Raw genomic sequence first — 20,196 nt, forward strand, 5'->3', positions numbered from 1 at the left:
TCTGATAGATGCTCTAAATCGAAGATGAAAAATTAGCTTTTAATAGATAAATGTCACGTTTCATTCATGGAACAAACAGAATTACCATGACCTGGATGACTGAGAACCTTCGTCATTTTATCTGATTCTGAAGTACGTCCACTGAGGGGAAACGAAAGCCTGTTTATTCAGCTACACGGCAGGCTCTGCTAAGAATGAAGGACGCAGGTTTAACATGTAAATAAAGCAATGCCATGTGTGCGTCTCCTGTATGACACAGATTCAATGCAGAATGGAGAGCAAACCTCTGCAACCAGGTCCTAAAGTCTTGTTGAAGGTCTTCCTAGAAGACAGGACTGTAGAATAAAACCCGGTTTATGCTTTTCAAATAAAATGTTCAGCCTTTACATGTCTGCAGACGAGTGTTAGAGCCAGGGGTGAGGATGCATTATAAGAAAAAGGTCAAAAAAATGTGGAGAACTTGACATTCAAAGAATAAAGGCCGACTTCTGGACACTACATCAAACAGCATATGACTGCCTCCACAAAATGTCTGTAGATAAACTGATGAAACTACACATGAGAATGTACTTTCAGCTTGTATCACAGTGCAGTTGTCAGCATTACGACTCTGAAGACATAATTACACTAAAATCACAACGTTACACCCTCACAGGATGTAGTAAGAGCAGAGGCTGGAGGCTCGGACAGCTCGCACGGTCGAAGTACAATTTTGTGAATTAACTGTAAATGTCAACAATGAAGTCAACTCTTCTGGTCCATCAGTCCAGTTAAAGAGAACGAGATGTCCGAGCCTCAGTCTCTGCCGTTTCTACATGGTTTGGAGAGTCCTGCACTGTGTTTATGAGAAGGACAGTTTCACCAACACGTCTGCACAAGACACAAGACTCTCTATTGAGGCAGCTTAAATCTTGAAATGTCAAAGTTTATTCTCCATGTTTAGACGTTTTCCTTGAAGTGCTAATGACCAAAAACCGTCCTCCTCTCATCTATTTCTCGCCCCGCAGCTCTGACGCTCAGTTTATGTCTGAGGTGTTGGGGTGTCCACATATTTTTAGCCATACACACCGAGGATGACATTCCTCTCCAATAACAGGTGGCCAACGTCTCAGTCTCTCACAGTTGGAGTGAAATGTGTGTGAGTGCATCCACACAAGTGTTTATCCTCTATTTTACAACCACATGCCAGCTCGTCCAAGAGGAAACCAGCCTGATTTCTAGGTGCAGGTAGACTCAATGAGAATATGCTGCATTCAGGTTAAAGTGGATTCCTACAGATCCTGCAGGAGGAGCATCGACTCCACACACACACACACAGGCTCATGAAAAACACAGGAAAAACTACAAATAACCCGCAAATCACTGCATGCTAACTGCTTCAGAAATTAAAGTTAAATCACACAGGAAAATGTTTGGTTTCTTGCAGACAGCTGTGAAGTGCAGCAGGGCCTGTTAGCACGCCTGGACTGACGGCTAACTTTTAGCTATAAAGGCAACCTTGTATTTACGTTTGCTGGGTTAAGTTGACGTTAGCCTCCCGTGTGTGAAACGAGACTTGACGGCAAAGATTCGAAATAATTGTCCAACCAAAATTAGCTAAAAGTGAGGCTACTGTACACGAGACATCGGCCGAGATATATCCACAAAGCTACTGAGGATTAACGATGTGCTATGTGCCAAAATATGCGCCTCGTTGCAGCCATTAATTTTCTGGGTTAGCTTAAGTCGCCGCGAGCTAAAGCTATGTTCCCATTTATCAGGCTCGCCAAAACACACATAAGAATTTCACATCATTTTAATCGTGTCACCAACATCAACCGTGAGCGTGTTATTGACAGTTAGCAGGCCATTTTGAACTGTGAATGTGGCCATCCGCAAAACAATGGGTGGCAGCGTAGTGGACAGCTAGCAGACTGACCTGACAAACACATCAAACAAAGTCAGGCTGCTCGCTAGCTAAACCTAGCTAACTTGGCTAACTTCAAAATCCGTTCAAACCGCCTTTTATCAAACAGCGGCAGCCTTCAGAACCGCTCGCGTGCACCGTGTTAACCGTCGCTAACGTGTCATGAGCTGTGGCTGTAATGTCACACACACAAATGGTCGATGTCTGGAAATTCGGGGTGGATTTAGGAGTTAGCTTGTGTGAGTTCTGTGAGGAGTGTTTGACAGACAGGCCCCAAAAAAACTGACTGCCAATCTGGAAAAGGGAAAAAGGCATCTGCATTCATATTAAACCGACACAGTCTGACACGAAGACACAACGTTAACCGACCGCAACACATGCAGAAACAATGTCATCGCGTCCGCTGTCTTTATTCCTGCAAACGTCTGGATGGAAAAGACGGAGCCAATCCAGAAAACACACAAAGTTATATTTAGCTAGCCTCCGAGCTAACATGCTCCCATGAAGCTTCAGTGGACAGCGATGCTAACATCAAGCAGTTGGTTCAGCATCGTCGGGATGTAAATAAAAATGACTTGTTTACTTACTTTCATTTAAAACCTCCACCAGCTCGGCGCAGTTTTCACACATTGTTCATGAAGAGGAAAACTGTGTGCACCTACTCAAACCATTGCTCTGGAAACTGTTGTTGGCTGGCAGTTGGTTGTTTTTTGGGGTAGAAAAAAGGCCCAGTGGAGGGAGTGATTGGTGAAGGTTATTCCACTGAGTGAAACCAGGGGAGACAAAAAGGTGTAGGACGTGATTTGCATCCAAGCGAAGTTGCTGTACACCAAAAGTTAAGAGGCACTGGAAGGCAGAAATCGAGTCAGTCTCCAATCTGAGCGTTACTTGAGAGAGCAGACATAGCAGCCATGTTGAAAAAGGAGGGGGGGCGATACAGAGTGACGACCGTTCGGCTCTTTCCGTCCTGTCTCCTCCGCGCGTTCGGTTTTCTTCGGTGATCTCGCGATATCTCCGTAATGAAGTAATGTTTACAACCTTTCCTCGGGAGTTCAAGGACAAGTGTGGTCACAGTAATCAACATGACTTTAATTAGGTCAGTGCAGGCAAAATATCAGCGTTGATACTCAAAACGTCATGTAAAATTAACAAAAAGTACATTTTCGAACTTTTTGAATGCATAATTCTGACTTTATGTTTCAAAATAATGTTGTTTTTATCTTGTGAATATTATATTTATCTCCATTTTTGCTTTTTAATCTGATCATTATGACTTTTTGTGTCATAATCATGACTTTATATTTCCAAATGTATTTTTTTAAAATCTCATAATGTTGTTTTTATATTGTGAATATTACTTTTTTCTTCATTCTTCATAATTCAATCTGATTATTATGACTTTTTATGTCATAACATCAAAATAATAATCAGTTTACAGTACAACCAGTACTGCTCCCAGTAGCACACGTCTGCATACAATTTTATAAATACTCATATTTATAATAATTTGTACAATTTCAGTACACTAAATGTGTTCATATGTAAAGTGTTTTCTTGATATTATTCTCTATAGTTATTGTTTTTTAAAAGTACTACTGTCCTTTTGCTGCTGCAGCAAATATACACATTTGTGGGACAATAAATGTATACTGATGGGAATATTTTACATTAGCAGAATTTTTTTTTCATCAGGCTCATTTTATGTCACTTCTTGTTCCCAAGTAAATCCCTGACTGTGGAGCAAAGTCCAGGACAGTCAGGACTTCTCTTCTTCTTCTTTAGTCTTCAGGTATTGTGAAATCTTTGATTTGTGTTTGGGTTCGTTATCCTGAGTGCTGCTTCTCCTCGGTCGGGGTGGACTCCATCCTGTGCAGCCCTGACTTGAATCTAACCACCACCGTGGTATCATTCTCTCTCCTGTTTGTCTCCTCACATAAATCTTTTATTCAGATTAATCAATAAATATATATATTTTTTTTTATCCACTGAGTTATCCACTGTGAAATTCTGGTATTTCTTAGACAACCTCAAGTGTTCAGCCTTCGTCCCTGTCCTGAAAAGTGTTTTAGAAGCTGCTGCTCGCCCTCTGCAGACACTACAACAGCCTTCCTCTGTCAGGACTCTGGCTGACTGGAGTCTTGTTTATTTATCTGTGATGAAGTCGCGTTTCTGTCTCTCAGTAAACGGAGTTCGATGTTTTAATCTTCTTGTGATGTGGTCAGGCTTTGGATACAACTGATCCAGTGTCTGTGAAGGGTTCTACAGTTTCATGCACTGCTCCCTTAAAAACCTTTGGTCCAGTTATGATTTAATGTTGAGAAAACCCCCAATTAAACTTCTGACACTCTCACTTACCGACTGTTTCCAGGCTGACGTGAGAATATTAGAGATTTTCAAAGTAGTTTCAGACTTTTAGACTCCACTCTGAGTCATTCTGAGCAACCCTTCAGGTTCTGGAAGGCGAGCTGTGACATTCCTTGTTTTTTCCAGGCTTTCCAGAATCTTTTGGGGCTGTGGTAAGAATCAGAGTCATACAGACTGTTTTTGTAAAAATAGCCAACTTTATATTCTCAGAGTACTAAGACAGCTTTACAAACAGGATGATATGCACACAGCCTTCCTTCTCATCCAAATGCAGAGCGGTCCAACTGAAGCTCCGACTCGTGAGAGCCGGAGTCAAAGAAAAAAACAAAACAATAAACACACTGACAAACCAAAACAAGACAACAAAGGAAGCAAGGAAGTACACGTCGACCTCCTTGAGCATCACATTCGTCCTGCACCATGCACGTGGCACTTCTGAAACCAGAGCAATCCGACCGCTAACCATTGCAAGTGTTTCAACATTATATATTACATATTAACAAAGAGGAGGAGGTGAATTGAGGGAGTGAAGAGGGATTAAAAATAACTTTGATTTCTTTCAACGTCATGCAGGTGGAAAAGAACCGTATGGCCAAACATAAAGCTTTAATTAGCAAAGAATTAACAAAAGATGGCATGTTACACACAAAAATCTTTGTATAAAATAAGTTTGGTGGAAAAAAAAAAGAATGAATCCACACAAGGGTTGAGGGAGTCAGGGGGACGAGTCTCATTTACATATTGACATTGATTTGGTCGACGTACAACCGAGTGCTGGGGTCCTTCCTCTGGCCCCTCATTCTCTTTTCAAACACACACACACTCTCACACAAACACACTTGAAAAGAAAACAATTTATCAACAGGAAGCGTCCTTGCTCTCTCTTGACCTTTCCCGCCTTCAGAGCTGTTTTGTACACGTTGTTCTCTGCTGCTGCTGCTGCTGCTTCAGTCGCACATCTCCTCCGGCAGCTCGTGAGGGTTGAGGATGCCGGGCACCGACATCTGGAGCTTGTGTTTCTCCTCCTGGGCTTGGCGCAGGGCCGTCTCCCTCTCCTCCAGGAACAGGTCCGTCGTGTCCTCGCCAGCAAACTCCTGTAGGACCACACAAGCAGAGGCTCAGCAGCGCTCACACCAGGCCGCGGGCTTTACATTCAAGCTGGACAAACAGACTTTCTCCCACAAAAGGAAACCTGTGCTGCTCAAAATATCCCTCCACTTATAAGTTCAAATAATCTTAAAGGTCTGACACAGGTTGTAGCTTTCGGTCACATTGCCTGATGTTAATCAATGTTACACCTCCTTTGATATATTGTCTAAAACGTCTGGAGTTCATCAATGAAATCAGCAGCTGCAGTGTTCCAACACTGAAGTGACCAAAAATCACATTAAATGAGCGTCACCAGGTTCAAACTCCAGCAACATAAATGACACAACATGAATAAGTGATATGATTCATCATGAAGAGGTGCCTCCCGTTCAAACAGAGTAGCAAATAATGGAAAGTAAGATTCTAATTTTTGTTGTCGCTTCCTTAAAAAGGTACAATATGTAAGAATTGTAACTTATGACAATTGTTTCAGTCGATTTCCACCAGCATTCCTCACTGGGTTCCCCCGGTCAGAGAATGAAAACCTCATTCTGTTGATGGTCCAAAGCTCCTGTGCCAGGAGTGTAAACACCACCTACACCTCCTGAGGGATCCAAGCTCTCTGTCTGGACCACTAGCTGCACTTCTAGTTGAGCTAACTTGCAAACTGCTGCTGCATGTTTGTTTGGAGTATGAATTCAGCAGGTGGACATTTCTTACATACTGCATCTTTCATAGCTTCGCTCTGGATGCAACGGTCAGCTTTTCTTATTAATGACATCCAAACCGGCCTGGTTCCTCTGGACACTCACCTTGATCTGCACGAGGAAGTCCCTCAGGTGCTCCTTGAAGGCGGGGATGTCCTGATTCAGGCTGAACAGACCCGTTACAAACACCTTCACCTGGGCACTGAAGACGAGACAAATAAACAGTTAGTGTGGCAGTGCAGTAAGACGACAAAATCACAAACATAAGTCAATATTGTTGATTGAATGTCCCTCGTCGTTATACTTGGCCCTAAGTCTTTATTTTGAAATGTCTTATTCTTTCCAGAAGAACCATAAAATAAACACAAACCTGACCACATTAAAAGTTGTTATTCATTTAGTAGAACACAACAGAAGACTGTCAGCCTTCTGTCACATTCAGACTTTAGTTTTTCTGCATTAACCAACATGAAAGATGTCTCCTGAACTTGCTCAACAGTGCTGACTCACTGCCTGATGTCAGGACTACAAACACTCGGGGTTATGTTTATGATCACAGCTGTAGCCTTCACTCAAAAAGTTTTTTATGGCATAAGTTCACTCTGGTCCACTGCAGCTGCTGTGGCTGCGATGAAAATATCTCAGTTATACAATTTTTCCTTTAAAGCCTGTGTAAATCATCTCCCTTTAAACAGCACTGAATTACGACTTTAACCACACACAGCATATGTAATCGCTCTGTGGTTCACCTGACGGGCTGAGCATACTTACTCTTGCAGGTGGGGGAAGGCCGTCTTCAGCAGGTTGGCGATGTACTCCTGGACGTGCGCCTGGTTGTTGGCTGGACTGGCAGCACTCAGAGCAACGCTGACCTTCCCCTCCTCCACCAGGTTGAACATGTAGGCCAAGATGGTGGCGTGCATGGTCAGACCTGTAGACAGGAAGCGGGCAGGCAGGCAGGGGTTTAAATCAGAACTTCAAGTTCACTTTTATGCAAGAATGACTAATAAAATTGGGCCTATAAAGCGGTTTAGCCTTACCTGCAGTGTGAGAGGTATCCGTGACCACAGAGAAGATGTGCTGTAGGATGTCGCAGAAGTACGTCTGGTAGAAGCTCTGAGCTGCTGCCTCCTCGTTAGACACGTTCTGCAGGAGAGTGTACAGGATCTGAAGACCTGCAGGAGACGAGGACAAGCTCATTAGACCAACACAGGAATTAAAACTGAATCTGTTGTCCACCATGATGTAATTCTGTTTCAAAACTGAACATGGGCCTGTTAAAGACTTTGTTTAGGCAACTTTTCAAAGATGTACTGCTTGCAGGCCATTTCTCATGATCTCATGACTGTATTATTAATCTGATGTTATTAGCTTTTATTATTTTTCTTATATCTGTTTGGGTGGAGCTGCCTTGCAAAAAACACATCGGTCGATCCTCACAATACCACAATCAACTCAAATCCAGCATGGAGCTGACTTGTTATCTTGACAGTTTTTAAATTCACTGACTCATCTGGGTTTCTCTATTTGTGTGAATTCTCTATCTGACAAGACGAGTCGATGCCACTTCAGACCTGTGTCAGCCACGTTCCTCATCGTGTGCTTGAAGGCCCAGATGATGGAGTCCAGGATCAGTTTGAACTGGGCCGGAGCGATGGACAGGAAGGCGGGGAAGCACTGGGAGGTGGCGGCTTGAAGGAGGTAGAAGAAATGGGTTCTGTGTTCTGGGAATTCTTCAAAGTCCTGAAGGGAAAAATAACGAGGAGTTAAACTCTGTAACTTCACAGCTGTGTTGTTTCCTCTGGTAGCAGGTGTGATTAATGCTGCAGACAGACCTTGTTGATCATGTTCAAAGTGCACTCAAAGACGGCATCAAAGATCTTGGGGATTTCTCCCGTGATGTGGACTCCCAGCTTGTTGACGATGGTTGCCATGGTGCTGAGGACTTCGGGCTCCCGGGCAGCCGGGACGTTCCTCTGGTAGTCGATGAGCACCGCCTCCAGCAGGGGGGGCACGAAGTTCTCTCCCACCTGGAGCACAGAACAACACATGAACATGTTGACAGACCCACCAGCCTCATCTGTGTGACTGTCCCAGTAACTACTTTTGATCACATGGAGGCTGAAGAAACACCCTCACTAGATGGTCAACAATAACTATTTTATCAGTTTACAATACTCAGATTTGTCTTTCACGTGCGGTTTAAACTTGTGAAACTCTTCTAAAAACCCATCTACTCAAGTTGGCATACGTCAATGAGAACCTGTAGAACGTGGTTCAAATAAAGTACCATTAAAGTTTTTTAGTGCGGAATATGTTCAGAAATTATGTTGGCATGTATCTTTTACAGTGTAGGTCGCGGTACTGAAAACATTTTTCTAACTGTAGATTTTAATTATAAACATAACAGTTGTTTCTGAGAAGGAACTGGGCAGAACTCCAGTTTTCCGTTCACTGTACTGGCCTGAACTGGGTCTTTACTGTGTTGTTGCTGAATTAAACACAGAGGATGCTTTGTGTGGACCGCTGCTTAAAATAAAAGCCATTATAAACATAGATTTAAATATAAACACATGTTTAAAGACTTCCATTGCAGAACGAACCAGGGACAATAAAAACAAAACACGGCGACTTACCATCTGAGGGTCGTTTGAGCGACTGACCCAGCCGGAGATCAGCTTCAGTGTCTCTCTCTTCACTGTCCTCATACTCCTGATCAGAGGCTGTTTGGTCACCATCTCACCTGTAACACATGTTAACAGACAGTTATTCAAACCTGCAAGAACTGACACGCATATTTTTTCTGAATTTTAGACGCTGGTTTTGTCACCAGCCATCAGGACATCCCAAAGTAACTTGTATTTAGTCTGAAATTTGTCCCTGAAAGTATGTCTGAAACACAAACACACACAAGGAGGAACAAACCGTTGGTCTGGACAGCTGAGGAGATGTTTTCACTCAGGCACTTGTAGACGTTGAGCATGTCCAGGTAGATTCGCCCCAGCTGGACCACAAACGGGTGACCAACAGCTTTACAAGCTCTGACGTTTGTCTTTAGGATGCTGCCCAGCTGACGCACCGTCTCTGCGTCCTTCAGGATGTCCACGTTCTGCAGCAGAGTGCACACAATTTAGTAGAAATAGACATTTTCAACAAAAGCATGAAATAAGAGCATTGGAAGGCATTAAGGAATCCTGCTCTCCTCACCTTTGTGGCCTGCTGGATGATGCTGTCCCACACCTGGTTAGGCAGCAGCATGTACTTCTCTATAAGCAGCTCCTGAACGGCCTGATCGTTCGAGGCGGCAATCATGTAGCCAACGGCCTCGTAAAACGTGTGGACCTGCGGAGACGAGGAGCAGAGTTTCATCAATGACATCAAAAACTCTGAGTTGTGTTGATGATGACAGGAGGTCCAGAGGCGGGACTGACCTGCTGTGGCTGCAGGTCGCAGATGATGGTGTTGATGTTGTTGAGGATCTCATCGATGAAAGGCATCACCTCGCCCACCTGAACCTGAACAAAATGACGCCGGCACTTCTGGGCGATCTTGATGAAGGTGTCACATGCCATGTCCTGCACACCGTCGTGGGTCTCTGTGTGGTGAAGAGGAGGAACCACACAGATTCATGATGAGACTCTCTGACAGACAGCATCCACGTGCAGTATAACACTATTTCATCACACATCACACTGAATGTAACAATATGTTTCTATAAGAGTGCAGCTGTGGGTTTTAATTCAAAGTTTAGAGAAGGATTCAGGGAAAGGGATTCGATCTGGTCCGTGTGGAGGATTTGGTCTCTTCAGTTTCTCACCGTGCATGAACTCAAACAGCTTGTTGACGACAGTCTTGAGGAACTTCCAGTGGGCTCGGAGGAAGCGAGGATACTGGCCCACGATGTACATGATGTTTGATGCTATGATGGCCTTATTGTCCTTCCCTCGTTTCTGCTCACACAAGCCGAGCAGGTCCTGAGCACACAACACACACAATCAGTCAACGTGGGTAAAAGCTCAGCACACGAAGAACTGCTGTGTCAGTAACTGGGAGACATGGTCAGTGGAATAAAGACCACTGTCCTGTCACACAGACATATAACACAATATAAAATCATCCGTGCGTCTCACCTTGATGACTGTGACCAGGAACCTCTTCTCGTCCTCCTCGTGCATCGCCCCGCTGATGGAGCCGATGGCCCAGCAGAGCATGTTCAGATTCCTCCACGACCACTCGGTGCCGTTCACCTGGTTGTGGAGCTTCTCTGTCATGATGCGTTCGGTGTCGGCATAATCCAGATGAGTCAGATACACTGAAGACACATAGACAGATCAGCTTATTGTTGGATACCAAATATGGTATTCTAAAGGTTATCGACCGAATCATGTTGACCCTACAGAGCACCTTTTCAAGTTAAATCCATCAATGCCAAATTTCAGTGCATGAGACCAACTTCACAGCAGTATCAGAGAGAAAACTTTCTGCATTATTTGTAATACAAAATACAAAACTGACCAGCAAGTTTCTGACCTGAGGAAACACCTGGTCAAACATGAAACATATCTAAAAGCTGAGGAGTGTACTGTGTTTGATAGCCTGAGACCCAGCTGATGTTAGCATGCCTGCAGCCAGCGCTACGCTCTTTCACAGACAGCTGAACCGCCCTACATGACTGATGAAGCATTAACATCTTCATCAACATCTTTATGTAATTAATTAGCTGGTTGGAGGAGTTGTTGTTGGAGATAACTGGCTTTTTATTCAGCGTCTTGGCTAACATTTTAACCTTTTGACAGGCAGCCCTGGTTACGGCTGAAATTCCTACCAACATGCTGCTTACTTCCAAAAAAACAGCACAAGGGTTTTTCTGTATGTCCAGAGTCTTAGTACGAAACCAGTAGAGGAACTGTGAACTATTTACTGGGAATTACTGCAGTAATCAGGCACAAAAGAGATGCCATTGTTTCTTCTTTGGATCAGGCAGACTAGTCGGTGCAACACACATCGCTGCTTTCTGTTCTAAATGCTCCTTTGACAGTTATTTATATCTTATTATTCAGTAAATGCTGAGAGAATAATGTTCCAGTCAAGGTATCAGGTTAAATTCCGTTTTTCCGGCTTTGAACAGCTTCCTCGTTTGATGATCTGATTCTTACGTGTTCTACTGCCAATAATAAAACAGTGTTATTGATATTAATTCCTCCTCTGACTCAGTGATATCAATTTGCATCCAATTCAGAGGAAATGATGAGTCAACTGTGGGTGTTCCCTCAGCTAAACAAAAACTAAAAAGGTGTGAAAACAGACAATTTATATTAAGAGACCTCAACCAGGTCACTCCAGTAAGTGGGGCACAATGTAAATTAATTCAGCATGATGGATTTGTGTCAGCGGAGGAATAAGAAAGCTTAGCTGGGAGACTAATAAATGAACACTTCAGCTTCAGGTTCAAGGAAATACGTGATATTTTTAAATGTATGTACCTGAAGGAGGAGCATGATTTTATCACCACAGACATGTTGTAACTTACCAAGAGTCTCTCTCATGTTCTTGTAAAGGTTAATGGCGTCTGTGTCCTTCATGAACTCCCTGACCACCTCGCCCTGGTCGTTCTCCACCACCAGCACCTCCTCTGGTTTGGCCATCCGGCTCACCATCAGCAAACGAACCTACAAGAAGAGGAGGAGGAGGTGAATGTGAGAGTGTGACTAGGCTGTCTGACCAGTCCTGTTAATGTGACAGACATTATCTATAATCATTAAATCTTTGTATGATATGAAGGGTAGTTTGTTGACATCCTTATTTACACAATTCACACCTGTGCGGCTCTTCCACAGTGGGAAGTAGAAGCACCTGACATTAACTGTTCCACATTTCTTCACAGTCTGTGTGTGTGCTGGCCTCACCTGGGAGAGCACAGGCAGGTAGAGGTGTCTGCGAGGCGGGACGTCAGACAGCAGCGGGGTGCTGGAGGTTGAGAAGGGACTCTCCCTGTAGAGCTCGGCTGCCAGGTGGTTCCAGTACTCCAGGCAGATCTTGAAGATCTCCGTCTCCTCCACCTCTGACACCAGCAGCATGTAGTGCAGGGCCTGAGGGCGGGAACAGTGAACGGTGAAGGCGATTTATTCTTCTACCACACAGACAAATAATAACTTTAAATCACAGGTGACTGCTTCAGTCCTTGCCTTTGTAAAATTGAATTTGAGATGTTTAAGAACTGAAATGTTAAATACAAAGTAGGTTTACAGTTGTTATTGGTTTGCTCTGTTCGACTTTCAAAATGGATATTTTAAATTCACTTCATGTTGCTATATTAGATATTTGTATTAATTCATATGATGCATTATTTCAACATCAAAAGCTTGAGCTCCTCTCTGATGTCCTGAGACTCGGTTACAATGTCTGAGATTATTGTTCGATCTCTCTGTGTATCTCTGTTTACTAACTCAGTCTTTTCTTGAACAAACCGCTACAGAAACTCTTGAAACAATTAGACAAGAAGACAAACAGCCACAGGAAGGTGGTCTTTCAACTTAATTAGTCCCAAATGTGTCATTACGAAGGTGTAGTCAGGACACCACATCCAAGGAAAATGGGAGAGGGTCAGGAAACACAGTTCCCTGATATGAGGGCAAGAAACAAAGACGGAAATGACTTAAAACCACCAGCTGAGAGTTGTAGGTGTGTTTACTCAACCAGACCCCAACAAATATTTCGGGTCACGTTCCCACCAGATGATCTACTGAGAATGTTCTTTCTGTCCTGAAACTGACAGAACAGAACATCCTACCTCCATGAGCGTCTCTCGCAGGTTGGGTCTCTTCTCGATGAGCTGGCCGTGTTCTTTGAGGAACGTGCAGAGGAACAGGCTGAGGTTCTGGATGAAGTTCTGCTCGTCGTCCTTCCCGTTGGCGTAGGCCAGTCTGATGTTCGTGTTCAAAGGCAGCATCTGACGAGATGACCGAAACAGGCCTTTATTTATTTATACTGACTTCAGTTGTTTTGCTATGATTGCATCCATAGTGTGTTTTGTTTGAGGAAATTGCTTTGACTGTAAATACATGCAGTTTTAAACCACTGAGATATGTGACCACCCAAGATCCCCTGTTCCATCTGACACCAACAAAGCAACCCTGCAAACACTGTCTGGTGAGGAGGACCATGAGATGGGGTTCAATGCTTTGTAAAAAAAAAATGCAGCAAGTGAACTTTGACTTTAGGATTTTGTTTTCAAAGTCATGAATGGGCTTAAACACCCAAGATCCAAACAACTGCAAATCAAAGAAACTCCAGAATGTATAATAAAATGATGCTTCTTACTAGCAGAAGATAAGATATGATCAAATTTGATCAATCCTGAAGGAAAGACTTGTGCCAGAAAAGTACAACCAGTAAACACCAGTGGATTCCAAGGTCAGGGTCACAGTGTTTTTCAGAATAAAGAGTTTTAAATTAAATGTTTTCAAGGAGTAAATGCAAAAACTAGAACAATAGAAGTCGGATAGAAGTACAAGAACTAAAAATGAATCAAAATAGAAGAGAGTAGTATAGAAAGTGAATACATGTATGTTCCTTGAGATTAGTGTTGATCTGAGAGATCTGACATAAAAGATTAAAAAAACACTTGTTCTTCGGTAACTTCTAACAAAAACGGTGAATGAAGATTATGATAATAGAGGTGACGGGTTTGTAAATTCAAGACTTCAAGAGAGTTCAATTGTTTGGTGAGTCATATTGAAACAGTGAACAGTGAATCTGTGATGTGAAACTGAACTACACTACAACATGACCAACATCACACTGAACTGAGCCTGAAGGCATGTAGATGCCAAATCTGAATATCTGCTGTTGCTGCAGTTTGATTTTGAAAGAGTCTTTTGAGTCTCAGAGGAGCCGAATCACTTCTTCATTTCATCTTTATATTCTGCACACAACTTTGTCTCATCTTGTATTCCCTCCTCCTCCTCCTCACTTCCTCCTGTGGAGCCTCTGTAGGGTGAATGTTTTGTACCGTGCTAACTCACTTTGCTGTCTGATGGAGCAGGATGTGTCAGCCTGATCAAACTGATATTCTGGTCGTCTGTAAACAGTCTTTCAAAGTATTCTGATGATACAACTTCTGTTACAAGGAAAACATTAGCTCATGCTACAGACTAAACGTAAGTGTTCCTGTGTGCTGCTCATCATTTTTCAGTGTCAGGCCGTCTGTAAACACTCTGTGGGTGTGTCACTTCATTCTGTAGAGACAATCAGCTGAAGTGTGTCACTTTAATGCTGAGCTGCCTGAGGAGGGTCGGTGGGGCCAGAACCTGCTGTGAATGTCTGATTCTCTGAACAAAACTCAAGTTCCACTCTGCCTTTTGTTTTGGGAATATCCCCCTGCAGCTTTTATCTGTTGTCCCGTCAGAACCGTTGAAATCGCACGTTCATTCCTCCCACAGACGTGTTATTGTGTCTATTTGTAATAACAGTGAACAAACAGAAAACTGCTTACACCGACTGACAATGTTTGTGTGTGTGCAACAACGGGCTGACAGCAGCCTGCTGCCTCCAGACTGTTACTACTGTGTGTGTGTGTGTGTGTGTGTGTGTGTGTGAGTCTGTGTGTGTGTGTGTGTGTGTCAAAGAGAGGAAATAATGCAACAGAGGAGGTTCAAACAAAGTGTGTGTTTGTGTGTAATAACAGAGTGGGCACATGTTAGTGTGCTTGTGTGTAATCAAACAGAGTGCAATTAACTTGAGCACCACTCAAAATGATTGTGTGTGTGTGTGTGTGTGTACCTGTTTGAGCTGGCACATGGTGAGGGTAAACAGGTTGACAAACTGCTCCTCGTACTGGTTGACGCTCACGCCGGCGATCTCCGTCAAACATTTCAGCGTCACGTTGCGAAACATGGGCACGTTTAAAAACTGAAATACACACATAAACAATCAATCAATCTACAGAACAAGACGCATCAGCACTGCTACTCATTTTACAATTACATCACCTGTCAACTCACAGATTCTCAGCCCTCATCGCTGCTCAGAGACCGACACTGACTCAGTGTCACACACGAGGCTGCGACTACAGATAACTTTCATTTTCAGTTTAAAATGAATTAATGTCCTGAAAACTGGAAGAAACAAACAACTTTCCCAGAGTTCCAGTTGACAGATGTCATTTAGTCAAACCTCAAAGATATTCTGCTTACAGCCTCAGCAATGCTACATTTTTGGGGCTGATAAAATAATACACAGAACAGTAGTTTGGTTCGGTGGGCCCAAAAGCTGATTCCTTTTATCTCTTCATAACTAAATACCTTTATGTCAAAGCAGCAGTTGTTTACATTTACACTTTGCACCACATTTCTCAAATGTTTTGGTAAGTTTAGTTTTTACTTTGTATTTGAATCTATTTGTGAATCACCTTAAAACCAAACTTTCATCACCTTGACAGACAATAAAGATGATCTGATTCTGATTATACAAAAGTTCCAGCTGAAGTTTTGATGGACTGAATGGATTTTACCTTGTAGACCAGAGTGCTGATGAGCTTGGTCTCAAAGATGTATCCTAAAGGAATCCAGTTCAGGAAGCGAAGCAGAGTCTCAAGCGTGGCGTGGACCAGTGGGGCATTCTGGGAGTTTTCCTACACAGATAAAGAAGGTTACATGTGAGAACAGCTGGGGGCGTCAGAGGGAGATGCTGAGAGCTGATGTCAACCTTCTCTTACCATCACAAACTGGCACAGCTGGAATATTTGGGAGAACTCGTTGCACATGCTGAACGACAAAGAGTAGCAGCAGTTAAACACACTGTATGTAAACAGCATCACTTTCTTTTGTTAAGCTTACAACTTACGAGACAAAGCCGGAGACACTTCACTTCAAATAAATCACAGTAGATCATATTTTATCATTTACCTGTCTTTGAGGTGCTTGGCCTTCACCTGGGTCATCTGGCCACTGGAGAAGTCAAAAACCTCTTCGCTGAGCAGTTTGAGGATGATCATGTTGTTCTGACAGAGGCTCTCGCTGGTCCGACTCGCACCCACAATATCACTGATGAAGGTGGGCCAGTGTTTGGGCCATTCCTGCTTCAGGATCTAAATCAGGTCCAGAGAAGAAGAGCTGTGTCAGCAGCCTCATCACAACCTGTCAGTTGTGCTCGTGTTAAACAATCACATGTTTGTTCACCTGTACGAGGATCATGTTGAGTTTGGAAATGTACACTCCCTCCTTCTGCAAATAAACAGAACAGCGCCGTTAGTATCGAGCTGCACAAAGTTTATTTATAAAGCGAGACATCTTACAACAATGTCACTTCACCTCCATGTTTGCTGGATCAGAAGAAGTCTTGATGATCAAGCCAACAACGTATTTCTTGATGCCTGAAAATACACAATAGTTTTTAATGGAAAATGCAAAGAGCCACAAATGTCCAATCTGTTTATTGAATGTTATTAAACTGACCTTCACACTGATTTCGAGGGAGAATCTTCCAGCGTGTTTTGATGACTGTCTCCAGAATCTGCAGTGCATAATACTGAGAGAAAAGTAGAGACAAATTAGAGCTGTGAGAGTTACACATTCTTCACATCAGGAGCTAATTATCAACAACAGGAATAATACCACAATATAGCATGTTTCTCAGGTGATGTTGTACATGTATAGCCTGAAATGTATGACCCGTAAACTCTGGACATAGACCATACACACCAAAAAACATGTGTGAGCATTTTCATATGTACAGATAGTAAATGTAGTCTAATCACAAGCGTGTACGCAATCTGCAGCAGACTATTCCTTCTACAAAACCCCCATTAATCTAATGGGAAATTACTGTGTTGTATGTAATGTAATATCTCTTGTTACAACAGTTTATTTCAGCCTTTCTGAGTTGTTACTTGCTGTAGTATTTTACTGGGCTGGCAGCAGAAACTGTGGTTTGAAAAGGGGAGAGCTGTGGATGTTGTGCAGAAGCATTAAAAGCCATCACAACTGAACAAATAAAGACAAAATTGACTCCAAGAGATACTCTTAAGAGAAAAATCAACATTTCAACAGCACTGACGCATGAGGATAATATCATCACTACAGCAACAGCAAAAAAGGAGAACAAATAATCATGCAGACTACACACACTGAGCTTCTATTAGCTGAAGAAAATCCAATAACTACAGCGGATATAAAGCAGAGTGAATTCTCAAACCTTGCTGCCCTGAAAGCCTCGGCCTGATGTGGATAAACTGATTAATATCAGCAGACAATATTAAACTGGCCTGATCGACTGTCAACAAGCAGCTGAGCTGATGCGAGTTCACAGTCACGTACGTACTTTAGTTTTCATGTTCTGAGAGAACTCCAGGATGGTGTCGACCCTCGTCCAGGCATCTGGATGGTCCTTCAGGTTGGTGAGAACTTCCTGGGCCACTCGTTGCTACAACACAGAACCCCCGTTAAACATTTGCAGTAATGATAAGTACAATTTACTCAAGTACTGTACTTAAGATCAATTTTAAAAATGGTACTTAACATGCGTATTTCCATTCTCTGCTACTTTATACGTCCACTCCATTACATGTAATGAATAACTGTGGTTACTTGTGTGTCTGCAGATTCAGATTATTAAGTGTTGATTGTCTGTTGCAGTTAGATTATTAGTCTATTGCTACTGAGCACCAATTATAGCTGCATAGTTAAAATGAGTTTTTATTCCTGAAGAAAATACATCCAACCAATGGAAGGGACTGAGAACTCACCTGGGATCCAATGTCGTGGTACATGGAGTTGACAACATTGTCCAACAGGTTGATGTCCAATTTCTGACTGAAGTCCAGCAGCTGTCTGGCTGGGTGATCCGCCAACATCGTCATTTCTGCTGGCATAGAGCTTCTGAGGGGAGGGGAGAGAACCAGAGAGGCTGCTGAAACATTAAATACACATATGCAGGTGAAGATTACAGCGTAGTATGTTTAACTTTTGTTTGAATTTTAACCAGAAGGATATGAACAATGAAAGAAAGTTAAATAACTTAGAAAAAAGAATGAACACAAATAAAAATAGCAATGTTTACAAGTGCCCATTATCTAAGAAGGGATTGTACAAGTCCATTATCTTAAGATGAATACAGCAATTACTCACTGTGTGATTAATCATCCATTTACTGGCAAAAGCATGTTCACTCATCTCACTGCTCAATAATATGTTATTGCCTTTTTACTGTCGATGGCTACCAGTGACATAATCATTTATCCTTCCAGGGTACATAACCTAACATTCCTTAGGTATGACATAACCAGGAATGTTCTTGATTATAACATGCACGTTTTCACAAAAGAATCGTATCTTATGACATTCACAATGTGAATCGCCTCTTTATTTCCACATATTGTCCAACACTTGGTTCATTATTTATTTCAGGTATAATGAAATAACGGGTTACATCTTTCCACCCAAACTTCCTCCCTGTTCTTGAATTTGCAGTGGTGTGTTTTGTTTCACACATGCTGGTCCGGTCATCTGTTGTAATTTGGATATTTAAGTCATTCAGTCCATAGTAGGAGCTTGGAGGATAGAGGGGTTAAGTATTAATCACATTTAAAGTACGACGGATGCATTATTTTGAGTTTTTCTTAATCCACAGCAGAGGGGAGCATGCTTTGTCTTCATTTCACGTTTTGTGGCTGTTAGTTTGAAACTATTTATTCTTATTCATCTAAATGAGTCTCAGCAGCAGCCAGCCCGGAGCTTCACTCAGCCCTCGTGGTCCAATTCTGACACCCATTGAACCCAATCATAACCCGTCCAACATGAAACAACGCCCCCACCTGGCTGCCTGGTGCCTTAAGTGCTGCATTCACCACAACCCGACTCATAGACCTGTTTTGTGACTATTGAGATCAGCCAATATTCTAAAGTAATCTCAGAAAGCAGATCGAGGAGACACAAGCCCCCCGCGGTTACACTTCGCTGTGCCATGTTCAGTTTGTGTAACCGTTAGTTAGCCACCCGGCTAAAACACCACATTACTTTTGAAACTGACGGATGCTAACGTTAGCCCACGATGGGTGAGTTAGGTTACTGTTGATCGGGCTAAACTTACCTGGTGTGTCTGGTCCGCTCCTCGAAAACAAGTAGTGGTTAGCTGGTGTAACTTGTAGTTGAAGTCCGGAGTGTGAATCTTCTCTAGCGACTGTGCGACGTTATCTCATGGCACAGGCTTACACTGCTCCTAACCTTCGGTAGCCGAAAGCTAATGTTAGCTTTCCTGGATGACACCAGCAGCGGTAATTTAAAAAAAGCCGTTACAGTGGAAGCCTAACGACCCTCAGCGATGTATAAAAAGCTTTCCGCAACTAAGCACAACCTGTTAGTTCTTGTCTTCAAACAGTCTGAAACATATCTCTCTTCTTTCAGTAATTACAGCCGACTCCCACCAGGCTAATAGCAACTTAGCGTGCTAATGGAAAAGTCAATGATGGTTCAAGTCTGCCTGCTAATGTAAGCTAAGCTAATAACACAGATTCACGGAGTCACACTTAGAGCGGTATTCCGGGTCATAATCACGAAGTGAAAGAGTCTCGTTTTTATTTCTGATTCTATTCGCACACACTGTTGGAGAGCAGAGATGTTTTAATGCGTGCAAGTGTGCTCTTCCTCTAAGCTCATGCTTCCAACCACGGACCGGTTGAAACCGGTTGAGACCGGGATATTCATTCTCGGTGTTTCGGCCCGCCGCGCGCCGCGTAAAATTTGGACTATGTACCCGCCCATCCAGCATCTGATTGGTTGCGTTGGTGCAGTCGTCATAGAGTGTCATAGGCTGGGTGGAGCTGTCAATCTGGCTCAGCCTCCCTCCTTCTGTCTGCTTCCAGTTTGACCTCTGATGAGAGGAAACATGGACATCAACACACAGGCCTCCAACAACAATAAATATAAGATTCATAATGAATCAAATTAGTTGTTTCCTTAAGATGGGTGATTTTATTGTAAATGGTTCAATGTCACATAAACAAGTTCATGATGGCTAAAATAGCAATGCATATTTCATATAGCAATAGATATTTGTACATGTCTGAGGTCATATATGACATTTGACAATATATAAGTCCCTGTACACACGTACACAGGTCATTCTTAAAACAGA

General features: G+C 42.8%; 2 protein-coding genes across 4 annotated transcripts in view; both read right to left on the bottom strand.

Annotated features, from left to right (window-relative positions):
- Positions 1-2,863, bottom strand: part of usp34 (ubiquitin specific peptidase 34) — a 47,865-nt gene extending 45,002 nt beyond the window's left edge. The window contains exon 1 of one of the 2 annotated variants that reach the window (XM_037098731.1): positions 2,494-2,863. In XM_037098731.1, coding sequence (XP_036954626.1) covers positions 2,494-2,536 — 43 coding nt within the window. In that variant the 5' untranslated portion in view covers positions 2,537-2,863. The remainder of the gene's footprint in view (positions 1-2,493) is intronic. The other variant, XM_037098721.1, reaches the window with a different exon arrangement.
- Positions 2,864-4,447: 1,584 nt separating this feature from the next.
- xpo1a (exportin 1 (CRM1 homolog, yeast) a) lies at positions 4,448-19,790 on the bottom strand. Of its 2 annotated transcripts, none has more exons than XM_037101192.1 (25): positions 19,153-19,789; positions 17,810-17,942; positions 17,386-17,487; positions 16,521-16,593; positions 16,377-16,438; positions 16,245-16,289; positions 15,972-16,153; positions 15,782-15,830; positions 15,578-15,697; positions 14,848-14,976; positions 12,857-13,015; positions 11,973-12,155; positions 11,597-11,735; positions 10,197-10,378; positions 9,884-10,040; positions 9,498-9,661; positions 9,274-9,408; positions 8,992-9,175; positions 8,703-8,809; positions 7,902-8,096; positions 7,641-7,809; positions 7,107-7,241; positions 6,838-6,997; positions 6,172-6,268; positions 4,448-5,364 (listed from the first exon to the last, which is right to left on the bottom strand). In XM_037101192.1, the coding sequence occupies exons 2-25, from the start codon at positions 17,933-17,935 to the stop codon at positions 5,218-5,220; spliced, it is 3,201 nt and encodes a 1,066-aa protein (XP_036957087.1). In that variant the 5' UTR covers positions 17,936-17,942; positions 19,153-19,789; the 3' UTR covers positions 4,448-5,217. The 2 variants fall into 2 exon arrangements, with proteins under 2 accessions (XP_036957087.1, XP_036957077.1); XM_037101182.1 differs by having other exon boundaries at positions 5,218-5,364; positions 17,810-17,973; positions 19,153-19,790.
- Positions 19,791-20,196: the final 406 nt, after the last annotated feature.

Source organism: Acanthopagrus latus, chromosome 1, assembly GCF_904848185.1.
Source record: "Acanthopagrus latus isolate v.2019 chromosome 1, fAcaLat1.1, whole genome shotgun sequence".
Lineage (NCBI taxonomy): Eukaryota > Metazoa > Chordata > Actinopteri > Spariformes > Sparidae > Acanthopagrus > Acanthopagrus latus.

Excerpts from the sequence above, each read along its gene's own strand:
- xpo1a (XM_037101192.1), bottom strand. The coding sequence starts at position 17,935 with ATGCCAGCAGAAATGACGATGTTGGCGGATCACCCAGCCAGACAGCTG. Across the intron at positions 16,290-16,376 it reads CTGATCCAGCAAACATGGAG|AAGGAGGGAGTGTACATTTC; the intron begins GTGAAGTGACAT and ends GTTTATTTGCAG. Across the intron at positions 15,698-15,781 it reads AGCTGTGCCAGTTTGTGATG|GAAAACTCCCAGAATGCCCC; the intron begins GTAAGAGAAGGT and ends TTATCTGTGTAG.